Raw genomic sequence first — 15,491 nt, forward strand, 5'->3', positions numbered from 1 at the left:
ATTATATTAAAACCACCTGCACACCATAATTATTTTAAATCACTCCTGTATACAAAAACTAGAGAAGATTCGATAATAATTAATAAAACACTATTAATTTTAATATAAAAATTACTTAACAAAGCATAGAAGTTGAATATTTTTTTGATTTTATAACAAAAGTGTATACATTTATTTTTATTTCAAGGGGAATTTACTTTTACTATGGACTTGTGCTTTCTTAAGAATTGAAAACGTCATTTCATTGATTTTGAAAGTGGCGTAATTCCATTCATAGCCATCAAACACATATTATTTCTTAAATAATGTTAATTATGCTAATTGAGATGATAAATTTGACACCCTTGGAAACCCGAAAACATTATACTACCATGTTATCTGTTACCCATATTTTTAAATTTAATCCAACGCAAACCCTTCGATATCTCGATTCGAACATAAATGGACTTACGCCACTTTCAAAATAAACGGCTCATATATAGGCGGCGAAAACTTGAGAAAATACTTACAAAATGAATAAAAAAAATGTTATTTCGACGATCAATTTGGATGTGTTAAATTATGAAATTGAATATATTCTTTCGGTATAAGACCTTTAGACAGCATTGCCGACAAATCTTTTCTTTCAATGATAATGGAATTTTCGTATCGTATGCATGTTGCAATGTATATTCCTTAATATCCTGTTTTGAATCGTATCGTTTCAAAATTTTTATTTTCAAGCTGTCTTCACTTAAATCATATTTTCGCTGCAGCGTTTGAAATGTGCTGCTGCTCGTGGCGAAATGTAAATCGTGCTTGTTCTCGTGGTATATTCGAAACAGAGTTGGGCAAAATGTAACCTAATGACAAATTACAAAGTACGATTAAACTGTAATTGTCTAATTGATTAGACATTATTTTCAGTAATCTTTCATTTAGACAGTCGACAAAACCAAATGGTCAACTGCCTAAATTAACAATTACAGAAAATAAAGTGTAATTAATTACACAATTACAGTTTAATCGTAATTTGTGATTTATAATTAGATTACACTTTGCCCAACTCTGATTCGAAACATGCTTGTTATCGTCAGAAACATTGAAACGTGCTTCTTCTCGTGATAGATCGAAATGTGCTGCTCTTTGTAAGACACATGCAGTGTGCTGCTTTTCGTAACGCACGTCGATATAAACGAAGAAGACAGTTAAAAAAACGATTGTTAACGTCAATGTACACGCACGTACGCTGGATCGTAGGAAAGAATTGAACAACAATCTTCACGTATCTCGCTCAAATGGAGCTACGTATCTATGTCTGTGTCAACTTGGCCCCTGTATCAACTAGCCCCGGTCTCCCCTACGCAGATTCTGCTATCTGTTCTTTACGTTCCCTGCATTTAAATTCATATACAACGCGAAACAAGGCGAGGTAGTATCCTATAGGATGACCGTACCCAATATCGCCCATGTTCCTAAAAAAATTTTCATCAGCACCCCCATGAAAACATTTTAATGATCTGACGGTGGGAAATGATTGTTTATCGTTTGCCCACGTTTGCCCATAAAAATTTTTGTTTGCCCACCCTCCAAAAAAAAGTTACGAACAAAATAAAAAATTTGTCTTCATCACCCATCACGAATGCATTTGAATTTTTTAATAGAAGGATACGAATGTACCCGACCTGGCCACGTTTGCCCGCTCTCAGATTTCATTTGCCCACCCTCCAGAATTTAAATAAAAAATAAAAACCGCGAAAGAATGGGTATAGATGAAGCGATCGCGTTAAAGTTCGATTATTCTCGAAAATATTATCAAAATCGTTCTTTCAACGGTGCAGTTCGTTAGTTTAGATGTGAGAAGAGATTTGCCCATGCATTGATTTCGTATGCCCACCCTCCAGAATCGAATTATTAATAAAGATAACCGAGAAGTGCGGTGCCCGTTGAACCGAATACCTTTCTGTTCGTTTTTTTTTCGATTGAATTATCAAAATCGATTGTTCTTACCGTAAAGGTTAAAGGTGTTTGGTGACATGTTATCTACTTCAATTTGTATCGCTCATCGAACACTTCACACTTTTCACACATCTGCAGCATGTGCAGAATAACACCAGAGTGGTTTTCTAGTCCTTTTTCACTAATTACCGCAATGATATCGCACAACGGAGAATAATATAATCTCACAGTTACTTCACAAACCGTAAATGAACGTACGATCTCGCAAGAGTTGCGTCCGAACTCTGTAGACCGACTGACTTTCGCGCGTCGTTGGAAAGAATTCGCGAGTATCGCAGACATCTGTTTACGTTTCGGCAGGTTCGATGACGACACGCAGCGCTGATACCCTAAAGGGTCGCAGCGCCGAGTGCCACTGCCGAAACGTAAACAGATTTCTGCGATACTCTCGAATTCTTTCCAACGACGCACCTCTTGGCTATCTTTATTAATAATTCGATTCTGGAGGGTGGGCATACGAAAGTAACCCTTAACTGGTATCCTGGGGTCGCTCGTGACCCCAAGCACCCAAAGTTCGATGTACAATTTTCGGTTGTCTAAGTTGGTAAACTGAATTTCTAATTAATTTTAAAATAATAGTTTAACTCTCTACGCTTCTATTATTTTCTACATTACCTAAGAAGAAAATATTCATAGTGCTTGCTCTAGTATCGACTTTACAAATTTCTATGTCCTTTTTTATTTGGGGTCTGCCACCACCCCAGTATACCAGTCACGTTTGCCAAAAACAGTATACCAGTTAAGGGTTAATGCGTGGGCAAATCTCTTCTACATCTAAACTAACGGACTGCACCGTTGAAAGAACGATTTTGATAATATTTTCTAGAAAAATCGAAGTTTAACGCGATCGCTTCACCTATACCCTTCTTTTCGAGGTTTTTATTTTTTATTTAAATTCTGGAGGGTGGGCAAATGAAATCTGAGAGTGGGCAAACGTGGCCAGGTCGGGTATATTCGTATCCTTCTTTTAAAAAATTGAAATGCATTCATCGTGGGTGATGAAGACAAATTTTTTATTTTGTTCGTAACTTTTTTTTAGAGGGTGGGGAAAAAAATTTTTTATGGGCAAACGTGGGCAAACGATGGACAATCATTTCCCACCGACAAATCATTAAAATGTTTTCATGGGGGTGCTGATGAAAATTTTTTTTTGCCATAATTTTTTTTGGAGGGTGGGCAAACGAAGTTTTTTTAAGGGCAAACATGGGCATACGATGAACAAACGAATGCCGTTGAGTTTTTTTTTAAAAATCGAATTTGGGGGTGCTATCTTTACAGGCCTATTTGCGGCGGGGCAAGTTTTTAGGGTAACAATTAGCCCCTACCGACACATGTAGCAATTTCAAAGACTATTCTGCTTATACATGTATTCGAACGATAAACACTATTACACCATGTTCTTAAATGTCATTTGATCCATAAGAACGATTCAATCTATAATATCGACGTTAAATAATTGAAATAGACCAAAAAGTAATGATAGAAAAATTTTTACTTATCTGGTACGCGATTAATAGGTCCTTGCTTACAATCACACGATTCGCTGTCGCGGACGCTATTAAAGTGGGCGACAGAGTGGCGTGATCAACTCACACGGAAAAAATAATTTAAAGCACAACGCTCTTTTTATTTTGAAGATAGAGCCGTCGGAACAACTTACCCCCGGAACTTTTAGCCCCGGTCTCCCCTACGCAATTAATCCCGGGGTAATAAAATATCATACCCAATAAACATAGCCCAGCCAGACAATTTACAGCAAATTTGCGTAAAGTTTATCGAATATCAAATCACGTAATGCAACAATGTTGTGCGCTTTGTGAGTGCTCACCTTGGCGTTAAATTTAAGACACGTAATGATGCAATTAGAACAGAAAATATTGTAGCAATCTTTATACACTCGATGAGGATATTCTGTTCAGGTCGTATTTGAATCACATTCGCAGCAATCAATGCAGCACACAATCATTGCAAATTGCCATCGTCACTTTACATTATATTTACAACATATGTTTTAGTCATACTTAGTAAATTAACATGACTCCAGATTTTCAAATTTCAGTTAAACCAAAGCTTGAAATACAAAAAATTAAACCAAATCAATTAAATTACTAAATTTGACCACCCCCACTTTAGAGAATAAACTAAATTTAAGAAAGTCTAGGAATTCAATACCCTCCAGAAATCGGATTCCAGTTTTTCAAATTTCAGTTAAACCAAATCAATTAAATTACTAAATTTGACCACCCCCACTTTAGAGAATAAACTAAATTTCAGAAAGTCTAGGAATTCAATACCCTCCAGAAATTGGATTCCAGATTTTCAAATTTCAGTTAAACCAAAGCTTCAAATACAAATAATTAAATTACTAAATTTGACCACCCCCACTTTAGAGAACAAACTAAATTTAAGAAAGTCTAGGAATTCAATACCCTCCAGAAATCGGATTCCAGATTTTCAAATTTCAGTTAAACCAAAGCTTCAAATACAAAAAATTAAACCAAATCAATTAAATTACTAAATTTGACCACCCCCACTTTAGAGAATAAACTAAATTTAAGAAAGTCTAGGAATTCAATACCCTCCAGAAATCGGATTCCAGATTTTCAAATTTCAGTTAAACCAAAGCTTCAAATACAAAAAATTAAACCAAATCGATTAAATTACTAAATTTGACCACCCCCACTTCAGAGAATAAACTAAATTTAAGAAAGTCTAGGAATTCAATACCATGATGTAGCAATATTGATCAAACATATAGTAAACGTATTGGTTCGTTGCACGATCAAGAATTTAACACACGATACGATGTAAAATCTGGGTAAATTGTTATATATTTATTCAAACAGAATTTACCGTACATTGCTTCAAATTTTCGATAAATTCATTTCGGCATCTCAGGACGATCTCACGGATTCACTTTAAAGTCTATCTGGGTAGTTATGACCTAATACACGTCGATGCCGAGAGGATGAATCGTCAACGAGCTGACGCATCGTTCTGTAGGAAAAAGTTCCAGGACGATATCCGTGGCCCTCCGTGACCTTTGACTACGCTGCTCCCATTACACAGAGGGTAGGCGAGAGGCGAGGAGGGAGAAAAGCATCCTGTACACTTCGGAGACAGGTCGGTGCCGGAGGAGACGCGTATCGTTCGCCGCATCCGGTCTTGAGATTCGATTCACGCGGGCCTCGAATGCGCTGGCTCTCGTAGGCCTCGAATGCGAATTTAATAAAGAGAATAAATCATTTTAATGTAACGCGCCGGCACGTCGCTGCGGAACGAAGGGGTGACGAGGCATTAAGGGGGTAGAGAAATCCAACGGCGGGAGAGAGCGAGAGAGAGGGGAGGGAAAAAAACCGGTATTTTTGCGTCGAGCACGGAGGGGTGCATTTCGTTGCGATTATAAAAGCCGGGCAACCCCCGGTGTGTCTAGACGACGTGGCCTCCTATCAAAAACAGACCACCGAACTGAAAAGGCTGAAAGGGCAAGGAACTCCTCACAATGCCAAGAAATTAAAGTTTCTCTGTATATCCACCTATACTCGTCCTATGCTTCTTCCTCTCCCCTTCCCTCTCTCTCCCTCTTTTTTTATATATATATATACATCCGTCCTCTATCCTCTTTATTCGATACCGACATCGTGCACGGTGAAGGGGCGGGGATGAAAAAAAAAAGAGAGAAAGAGATCACTTTGCCGATAAACGCAAACAGAATGGGGAGCAACGTACGCGTCGGTTAAAGAGCCCGCTCTCTTTCTTCGCGGCAAATGTCTCGCAAGGACCCGCAGAATTCGTAACCTGTTGGAGTTGGATCGATCGCGCCGCGTCTGCCCCGATAATCGGGCCCGTCGCGATTTTACTCTCGCCAGGTCGCACGGGACACGTCACGCGGCTTGAACCGTAGAACGTTCGGGGAATCCACTGTAGTGGTTCACAGCCGAAACGTTCGTTTGCCAGACAACTAACCCCCCCCCCTCCGTCGATACACCCCATCCTACCGCTGTAACTGCGGCGCTCGATAAGCGACTATCGTCTACGAAGTAAAATCACTTTAACGTCCTAGTAGTTATGTGTACGTTCAGTGCGACGAATACGATCGCCCAGGCGTCGCTCGCTGCCCGGGAGCCTGGGGGCCCCATTGTGCGTAGCCGAGAATTACGAGGCGATTAGTAAATACGACGGTATTGTCGCGCGAATTAAAGGAAGGATACCCGAGAAACGTTCGGCTAGCTGTCACGGCCAGTCGCCGAATAATTTGCATAATCGCGACTGATTACTATCGTTTACCACCGGGGCCGTGGCCATATGTCGAGCCACGAAAGAAACCCGGCCGCGCTCGAGGCTCGTTTTCATCCCCGACTGGAGGAATCCGCGCGATAAATCAACGGTAGGGTCATTCCGGGAGAGACGCGCCTAGCGGAGAGATGCACCACTTCCTGTTCCGGCCGCGCTACGTAAGTGGCAGCACAGCTTCGACGCTTAAGACGCGCGTTCTTATCTACAAACATAGGCTTATTAAACGAGTCGCATCGATTAAACTTTTTTAGTAATATGTCCTCGATTGTGAGAATCTAGAGGGTACAGGTCCAGAGTGTGTAGGTATATTGCGCAGTTGATCTTCTTTTTACGATGAAAGTATCCCTACAGTGACTCGCATTAATATTCGGATACTTTTTAAAATCGCATAACTTTTTTAGAATTGGTCCAAACAACTTGAGTTTTTTTGAGAAGGTGGAAGAATTAGTTTGTCAACTGACGCGTTTCGTCGTTTTGAAAAAAATGTATTTGGTTGGAATAGCGAAAAGAATATTAAAGGTCGATTTTTAAACTTTTTTTGTGAGCTTGTAATGAAAATTAAAAAAAAAAAAACCGTTTGTAGATTGTAATAAGTTGTATGCGTGACTAAAATTTCATCAAAATCAAAATTCGGGAATTTTCGCTATTATGTAGATATGTCTATCAGGTTGATGTATCTACTTAAATATAATATAGTATGCGTCCTTTTTAAAAAAAAAATTAATCAATTTAGTCGTTTCATATTGCAATACAAATCACGGAAATTCTCAGAAAATGCACCGGTATAAATTGCAGTCATTTTTATAAGAAATTACAAACCAACCACTCTGATTGCTTGGGTGACTTTCGTGTTTCGAAAGTTTCCAGCACTATAAAGCTTAAGAAGAGTAGAGTAGGTTGAAGGTTAAGAAATAAATAAAAAACTAATTTCAGTTTGCTTCTATATTATTTTAAGTTTAAGTTCATTAAAATTGAAAAAAACTTTTCGTCGCGTTGGATTTGAGGCGAAAAAATTGTGTGAACGGTGAGTAAATTGGATTTGTTGGAGTTCAACGAGTCTCAGTGTTAGGACTAAGGGGCTGCGTTTCTCTTTTTCTGGAGGGGCGAAGGGTCTTGACCGGGGCATAAGGTGACGACCGTAGCCAGTCTGAAAATTGTGACCAAACCGTGCAGATCGCGTTCCGTCTCTTAAAGTTTCCTTTTTCTTGTATACTTTTATATACAACCAACTAACATTAATACGTGGACACACTGTGTATTGTCTATCTATACGATAAACCATAGTTGTGTTTATAGCGTGACATTTATTTTCAACCTCTGCGGAGTAATTTCCAACAGGATTCGTTGCCCGGAGCGCTCGAAGTGGCTCCACGAAACATGTACCATGCATCCTCCCCTCTGCAATATGTGTAGGGAAAAAAATGAATGAAAGTAGGGAGAAGAGGGTAACAATAAGTAGGTGCATCGCCCCCGAATCTGAAGTGCATCTCTCCGTCAGGTCTGCGGTTAGATGCACTTTTTCGATTTTTTTTAGAAAGCGTATTTTAATATTAAAATAGGGTTTTCGTATATTTAATATGTTATTTTGTCAAAGAGATTGAAATAAACAATCGAGCTACATTTACCTAAATTTTCAGTTATATTTATTTAAGACTTTATAAACAATCGAAAAATGGTGGCGCGTCTCTCCCGAAATGAGCCTAATCCTGCGGACTCCACTCTCCGCGCGGGGAAAAGATGTCCGCGAGGGAGCGCGGAGTTGCCCGATGTGAACGATCGCGAAAATCGTGGAAGAAACAGGGATTCCACGCTCGCCGAAGTCGACGGTCGATGGCAGGTCGGAAGTATGAATCAGGAAGCGGTGTGTCACGTGCCGCTCCAGCGCGTCATCGAGTAGGATACGGCCAGCCATGAATCGTAAAGGATTACTCACGTAGAAGGAACTTTAAGCGAGGTCGCTACCGATAAGCATCTACCCGCGCGTCGATTTCTGGCGACTCGTTGCGGGCAAACCGAAAGCCGAACGTTGGCCGTGTCTAAACCACCGCGCGGAAACGGGAACGATCCTTCGATACGCAGCCGCTAATCTGGCCGGTATCGCGAACTGATCGACACGCTTGCCACGAGTACGTACTCCCGCGAGAGTCTCGGAAAAAATCGACGCGATCGAGATCGGACCGCCGCCTCGAGAATCAAAGGGCACGGGCCTGAGTGTGTCTGTTTTTCTATCTGCCCGCGGCCGGGAAATAAAAGCTTGCCGAGCTGATAAACGGCCTCTGGAATGCCAGATAAAACCGGCCGGGGCCAACTGCGTGCTAGTTAACAGAACAAGGAAGAAAGGTAGATGCTCTAGATTGGTGGAACGTCGACTATTATCAGTCCTCAGGGTCCAGCGTGCACCAATAACAGCTCGCGCGTCATATCTTTCACGGATAGACGTGAAGTCTTTCCACGATGTACCGACTGATAAATCGGCTATCGACCGAGTGTACGGAACGCCCTGAATCTTGATACCTTACTAGATTCTATGTCACGTATCAGATCCTGGTTGCTAAGAATACGTGCAAATAAAAGTGGAAAGTGATTCTGCTAATATATTGTTTATGACTTCTATTTACTTTCCCGCCAAATAAATTTTGTCAGACCTACGAGCAGGCTCCTGCAGCGAAGGGCTGAAGTATTCGTAATTTTCCGCGGAACGCTACGTCGAGAGTTAATAATCTGGTTCGGTTTTGTGCGCGACAGATGGCACTAGTAAATAGCTGGAAGTCGAAAGATCAGTAACCCCGATAGGCGAATAACCCGCGCATTAACTCTTTGTTTACTTCGGCCCCCTCCCCCCCCCAGGAATACTTTCACTCTGTCAGATTTAGACGGTTTTACTTTTCTATGGGTTCACGTGCATGTATATACACATTGCGCAGGGGTGTATCAGTGAGAAAACAGAACAATGGAACGGCAGAAATTGTTTCGATACCGCGAAACCGTTCTCACGGAGAATTCACGTAGTTTCGACGCTAATCGCGTTTTTACGCGAAAGCGAGAAAAAAAAGACAGCGGTGTGTTAAGAGTCCACTCGTTTCGAAGATTCTTACATTCGCGTATCAGGGTCAAAAGGAATCTTGTTGACCGTTGGTAATCGCGGTGACATGTTGTCAGTCGTAAATCGGGAACGGAGGTTAAATTACGGGCACACCGAGGGAGTTGAATAATCGTACGGTATTTCGATCTGTCTACTAACTTGGCGGAAAAGGCCGAAGAGAGGCGGGGACAATGCATGAGGACGCAAAGCGACCGCGTGCCCTTTTTCTGTGTTCTCCTTTTTTTTTTTTTCTCTCCGGCTGCGGTCGAGGTAAACACAGCGCGGCACGTTTCGTGGCGCCCCCTAACCGATAAAACGCCATCGAGACACTCTCGTGCCTCTTGTTCGCGCATGTGAGAATCACGGCGTGACATACGGCTCGCAGTCAAAGCTGCAACGTGACACCCGTTCAGAGGTACCGGGGCTATGCTTGTCATGGGACGGCGATAACGCCGATAGGCCGACCTAACCTCGATAATTAGCGAGATAGAAGTGTACTTAGGGGACGAGCGCGAGTTTACGACCACGCCACCGCCACGCACGCCAGACACTGGCATGCTTCGGATGGTGGGGCCACCGTGCCGAACGGCCGACCCCTTCCGCGCACATTTACAACCGTCAAGAATGTATTTCCGTGTCAGTACTCACCCTCGTCTGAGTCGTACAGGTCTCCTTTCTGCATGTAGGATATATCTGAAACCCACAAACACCACGGGTTAGCTGAAAATCCCTCGTGTTTTCGGGCAGCCTCGTTCGATCCACAGGCACTCACTCACCCGCCATGTTGTAACAAACTGCGACGCGCCCTCGTGGCCATGCGTTCAACTCGCCGGAATCGAGAGATCGTTTCTTCAATAACTGCCCGCGGAGATATCGATATTGGCTATTTTCATTCTCGTTCCAACGGTTCTTTAAACATTTGAATCGGAGTGAGTAACGGGCGGGTCGTTGTTCGAGTTGCTCTTTTGTCAATAGAAGCGGTCGAATTATGAATAAAATAGTGATATCGGAATGTGCTACAAACTCTGGGAAACTGCTGAGTGAATTACTCCCATGCATATTCGAGTGTAGGAATATTAAGGTAAGTCGAGTAGAACGAGTATTCAAAATCGTATGCACGGTATATCACGTGGAAGTCTTCAATTTTTATTTCTTATAGTTCTGAATCACTGTTAAATAATTGCGATGATACATTAACTGAAAATATAAAAAAGAGGATCGTACATGGATAATTTCTAAGCTATTACAAAGTAATAAACCTGTTCTAGTCTGTGGATAGAAAAGAAAGGTGTAAAATAAAATGTGGCTTATGTGTTTGATATGTACATTAGTATTCCAAGAAATAGGAAAGGCTTTCTAGGAATGAAAATCAAAGTTATGTATATGACAATATTTTATGTCTTCACAAGAATATATAAGCTTATATATATATATATATATATATGTGTGTGTGTATATATATATATATGATTTTTTTTTCAATATACACTACAAGATATCAGTATTTTACAGTTCCCTAAGGTAAGTCTTATATTATAGCGCAAATTCATTTACTTGCTTGTCAATATTGACAAGTACAGGTAATGCAGACTTTCATAATTTAACAGAGAAGAACTTCAAGTTCGTGGACAAAATAGAGTCTACGTATTTGTGAGCCAGTCACAAACATTAAATTGTCACGTATTCTCCTCTCAATGCCTACAGTGTAAAAAAGACGGTTGAATTTCACTTCGCTATTTTACTTTAGATAGTCTAATTAGATGCAAACTATGTATAGAGAAAACCCAGGGAAATTAGTTTGCACAGCCAACAGATGTAACATGATATTTCTGTGTGCCCCAGATCTGCGGCGTAATAGTCTGTAAATTACCTATGCGTAGTGGAAATTAACATTCGAAACAATACACCACAGGGGCGCGATGCATTTAAATGTAACTCTGCTTGCTGTGGTTGATTCGTAGTCCTTCTCTCGACTCAAAATACTGTATCGTAAGAAAAGAAATGCACAGAATAGTATAATCATATCCAATGTGTGATGCGTATGGGGTGTTGGAGTTGTGATTATCTCGTGATAGTTCCTGAGAATCGTGTAATATAAAAAAGGTAGTGGAAGATTATCAAGAAACACTGGTATGCTTTGTGGTGTTATGTATTATCGAGAGCCACTTCTTCGATCGTGGCCCTGCACATTGGGCACTCTACTAGCTGATTCGAACACGTTTGGCAAAATCCTCTGAAAGAATGTTCGGTTTAATTTCCATTTAAATATTCATGTTTGGCTGGCCACATAACTGATGCTCGTTTAATCTAAACCACTTACGCGAGCACGCACATGGTATGCTCCAAATTCTGAATCGACAAACTTAAGATCGAATGAAAGAAATGTATATGCGTTACCTGTGATTGCACGGGAGTAATCTCACTGAAGCTCTTTGGTCAAAACACAATGTACACGAATCTTCTCTAACGCTAAGTTTCCTCAGTTGATCTAAATATATGTGTCTAGGAAGCACAATCTTATCCTCTGGCTTCAAAGAAGCATAATCGTTGAATTTTTTATATTTGCGATCAGTTGGAGGATATTTAAAAGGTACATTTCCAAAGTTAAAAAGACATTGTTGGAATGACATGAAACTAGCTGCCGCAAAGAATCCAGACCTGAAACATTTGTATCGTGCCCCTGTTCGTTTCAGTTACTTGAACTTGAGCAAACCTTCGAGCACGAATAAAAGTGTACGCACCTCACTGTTTTGAATATTTGAACACACGGTTTGAGTGGTACGCCATTTATAGAGAATATTATTTCTAATTTATTCATATCTAACAAACAACCCAAGATGTCACCAGCTTTCCAACAAGGTCGGTCGTGGTGCTTTTCAGTCTTTCCGTTGTACCAAATCAGTCTACGGCAACCATCATAGGCCAAAGAATATTCATCGTCACCTATACCATATCCTTCCTGAAACAAGAAGCTAGAATAAATAAAGTCGTTTCGCAGGTCCAGCTTCTAGGTATTAAACTAAGATTGCGGAACTTTACATGATTCAAAAATGTGCTGTCTTTCGTAGCCCATCCTATTTGCATTACTCCTGTCGTTATCACCGTTGTCTCGTAATACCAACTTCCTGAATCTACTTGAAACGTGCACCGTACACTTTCGAACGAGTACACGTCACATCGAGCCTAAGGGAACGATCAAAATAATAGTAAAAAAGTTGCGATACATAAATAATTCTCATCCAAGTACCTGTCATACTAAATCAACTTACTTCCAAGCCATTAGGTGATATTTTCAGGTACTCGCTTACATCCTTTGTATTCAACATAACATTGATACCAGTCAGATCGACCGAGTTATGAGAATACTTCCTACCTTCCATTAAGACTGAAACAGTTAAAGTATTCACCTACACTGAACTGCACATCTTCCACGTTGTTTGTTATCAGACACAGGATACGTGTAAACACTTACATAAGTTATCTAAACACCACTGTGCACAAAAACCTACTTGACGACGTACATAGTGTGTTTCCGTGCCCCATTTCTCCAATTCCAGTAGCGGATTTGGTTTCTCTAGCATTAGACGTCTGTTGATAGTCACCTTATTCTCACCTGTTCGAACATGAAATTAATGTAATTCATAACGCAGCGATTCCACTATTCTCGTCGCTTGTAAAGATTCTTATAGTTACTACTAACTCGTTTGTGCAAATTTCTCTAGAGCTATCAATGAATATAAGACCACGTAAGGATCAAGTTCGTCCCTCTGGAAACGATATACAAGGTGAATATGAAAGTAAATCTTGAAACAGTAATCTTTGATCATTGCAATCACGGTTATAAAAAGAACATACAAGATTTGAGATAAGGTAGTCCAATGTTGCATCAGATAATATTGCTATGCTACTGGGGCCAGCTAATTTCTCTGCTAAGCAACCCAACACCATACAGATGTTACGTTGCTGTGTCGCATTGGTTTGAGCATTCCCATGTTTTTGAGATGTTTGAAGTATATGTGACAACCGTAGAACTGATTCCTGAAAAGTTAAAGTAATTACAATGGTCCTTCCATGTTGCAACGATGCTTGCAAAAGTGCGATAGTACCTTTGACGGTAATGGCGAGTCATGTAACAGAAGCGTAACAACCGAGGAGCCTAATGGATTATTGGTAGGAATAACATTAATCATTGAACTGATTACTCGTACCCATCCATCCCCTTTATCAGCAATTGCATATAATTTTAATAAAGCAAGCGGGGGTTCTCGCTCGCTAGATACACGGGAGAATTTCATATCGATTAAATTTGAAGTTGTTAACAAACGTACGAGGCTGTACGCAAAGCAATTTAGAAAGTACAAACTTACTTGTCAACGACACAGCCGACAACACTCAGAGTTTCAAGTACCAATTTATCAATGATCGCTGATGTTGGAAACTTGAAAGGTGTAGAAGTTACATCACCAGATGCAACTGTACCTACACTTGATTCTGGCAACACAGTATTTTCAGCGTCTGCATGATTCTGTCCACCATATACTTCAAATTCTTCTAGTGTATCTTTACACAAACAATTGCCCATTCCCACAATTTTATGATGATATTCTTAAAGATGTTCTATCACACACGTGATTTCTAAGTAATATTTACACAATTAAGTGGCGTATGTACCATTAGACGATATATTCAATGCAACTTAAAAGCAACTTGCGTTTGGAAAGAACAATATTACGGTACGCGCAACTTTAGATATAATGTGTATCCATAAGAATTGAATTGCTACATAAAATGCTAAGCTTCGCCGCAGTAAATATTAAAGATAATTATAAAAGGGCATGCTCGGTCGTAAGTAATTAAAACGTCTCTTTACATTCTTGTTTGTTTTCCTTTCCATTTCTTTCAAACAGATAAACGTAATTCCAAGAAACATATATCGTAATTAAAAGTCAGCTTACAGTTAAAATTTTTAGACTGATTGCAGCAGTCTATTTGAAAATAGGAGAAGATTCATGATTATCTTTTAAAGTGTTTAGTAGGTCATTTATGCGAATATACATACTTTCTTGGGGGCTGTCATTTGGTTATGTTTTCGTAATATATGTTTTCGCCGTTTATCAATTTTCTCCGACTGTGTGTATCACGCGGTAATTCGAAAAATCATTTCCACGTTACTTTTCTTCGAATGAAATGCGCATTCAAATGTGATTACATGCTATGAATCGTGCTTTTTACGTTAGGTTCTCGATAATCTTCAAAACAGTAATCTCAGCATAACAGGATACGCGCACTATAGCATATTTTACGTCAGGCCCGTTCAAGTGAGTTGTGGCGAGCAGTCACGAGTCGCAGTGATGCCAGAATCGTGGGTTTTCGCCCACGGGTTCTGCCCTCTCTCCGCGTCAAAGCGTGCCCGCTCCTAGCGCTTGTACATACCGCACCACACAAGCATACCCCTCCCTGCGGCTGCCTGCCCGGCGCTCGCTGCCGAGAATTCATAACATCATAAAATCCAGTGTTCAAATCCCGTTGCGGAGATTTCACCTTTTTTCTTTAATTATTGTCTAATTTCTCTTTCTATATACTTAGAAGATTAAAGACTTGAAAGCTGTTAATTTACACAGCATTTTCGAAGCTTGATTATGCTGCTAACGATGCGATCCCCTCCTGGCTTGCACCGCACCACACAAGCATACCCCTTACACGAACCAGGTGTAGAATAGACCTCTCATCCTATTGTCTTCAGTGTCACCACAGACGAGGTATAGGATAGACCTATCACCTTATGGATGTCCTGTCGCCACCCAAACTGTATTACCGACCCATAATTTGAGGTCTGAAGCACAGACGAGGTATAGAATAGACCCATCACCTTATGGGACTTCGTGTCGCCACCCAATCTGTGTTACCGACCCATAATTTGAGGACTGAATTTAGCGACCTCTGTTCATGAACAGCGTCCAACTCAGCAACTACTCTGAAATGTGTTGAAATGCTGAAAGGTGTTGCGTACTTGTATACGTGTGACTTGTTTAGAGAGAGAGTTTGACATAAGAGGGTAGGCTTTTGTTACGGTATGCTTTGGCTCGGTTGGTCAACGACTCACGCGGATTTCTCT

At 40.5% G+C, this 15,491-nt stretch overlaps 2 protein-coding genes across 7 annotated transcripts in view; both read right to left on the reverse strand.

Annotated features, from left to right (window-relative positions):
- LOC143374834 (serine/threonine-protein phosphatase 4 regulatory subunit 1) overlaps nucleotides 1–10,203 on the reverse strand; it is a 224,313-nt gene extending 214,110 nt beyond the window's left edge. Inside the window, exons 1-2 of one of the 2 annotated variants that reach the window (XM_076823361.1) lie at nucleotides 10,153–10,203; nucleotides 10,025–10,069 (exon numbers count right to left, since the gene is read on the reverse strand). In XM_076823361.1, the coding sequence (XP_076679476.1) occupies nucleotides 10,025–10,069; nucleotides 10,153–10,159 (52 nt within the window). In that variant the 5' untranslated portion in view covers nucleotides 10,160–10,203. The remainder of the gene's footprint in view (nucleotides 1–10,024; nucleotides 10,070–10,152) is intronic. The other variant, XM_076823354.1, reaches the window with a different exon arrangement.
- A 298-nt stretch (nucleotides 10,204–10,501) lies between these two features.
- On the reverse strand, nucleotides 10,502–14,754 carry LOC143374893 (RING finger and SPRY domain-containing protein 1). 5 transcript variants are annotated; one of them, XM_076823468.1, is made up of 12 exons: nucleotides 14,436–14,754; nucleotides 14,332–14,361; nucleotides 13,744–14,011; nucleotides 13,483–13,648; nucleotides 13,232–13,414; nucleotides 13,077–13,143; nucleotides 12,849–12,989; nucleotides 12,646–12,761; nucleotides 12,416–12,559; nucleotides 12,118–12,335; nucleotides 11,774–12,034; nucleotides 10,502–11,609 (listed from the first exon to the last, which is right to left on the reverse strand). In XM_076823468.1, the coding sequence occupies exons 3-12, from the start codon at nucleotides 13,956–13,958 to the stop codon at nucleotides 11,522–11,524; spliced, it is 1,599 nt and encodes a 532-aa protein (XP_076679583.1). In that variant the 5' UTR covers nucleotides 13,959–14,011; nucleotides 14,332–14,361; nucleotides 14,436–14,754; the 3' UTR covers nucleotides 10,502–11,521. The 5 variants fall into 5 exon arrangements, with proteins under 5 accessions (XP_076679583.1, XP_076679575.1, XP_076679560.1 ...); XM_076823460.1 differs by having other exon boundaries at nucleotides 14,247–14,361; XM_076823445.1 differs by having other exon boundaries at nucleotides 13,744–14,361.
- Between the last annotated feature and the right edge of the window lie 737 nt (nucleotides 14,755–15,491).

This window comes from Andrena cerasifolii, chromosome 1, assembly GCF_050908995.1.
Source record: "Andrena cerasifolii isolate SP2316 chromosome 1, iyAndCera1_principal, whole genome shotgun sequence".
In the NCBI taxonomy this organism is placed as follows: Eukaryota; Metazoa; Arthropoda; class Insecta; order Hymenoptera; family Andrenidae; genus Andrena; species Andrena cerasifolii.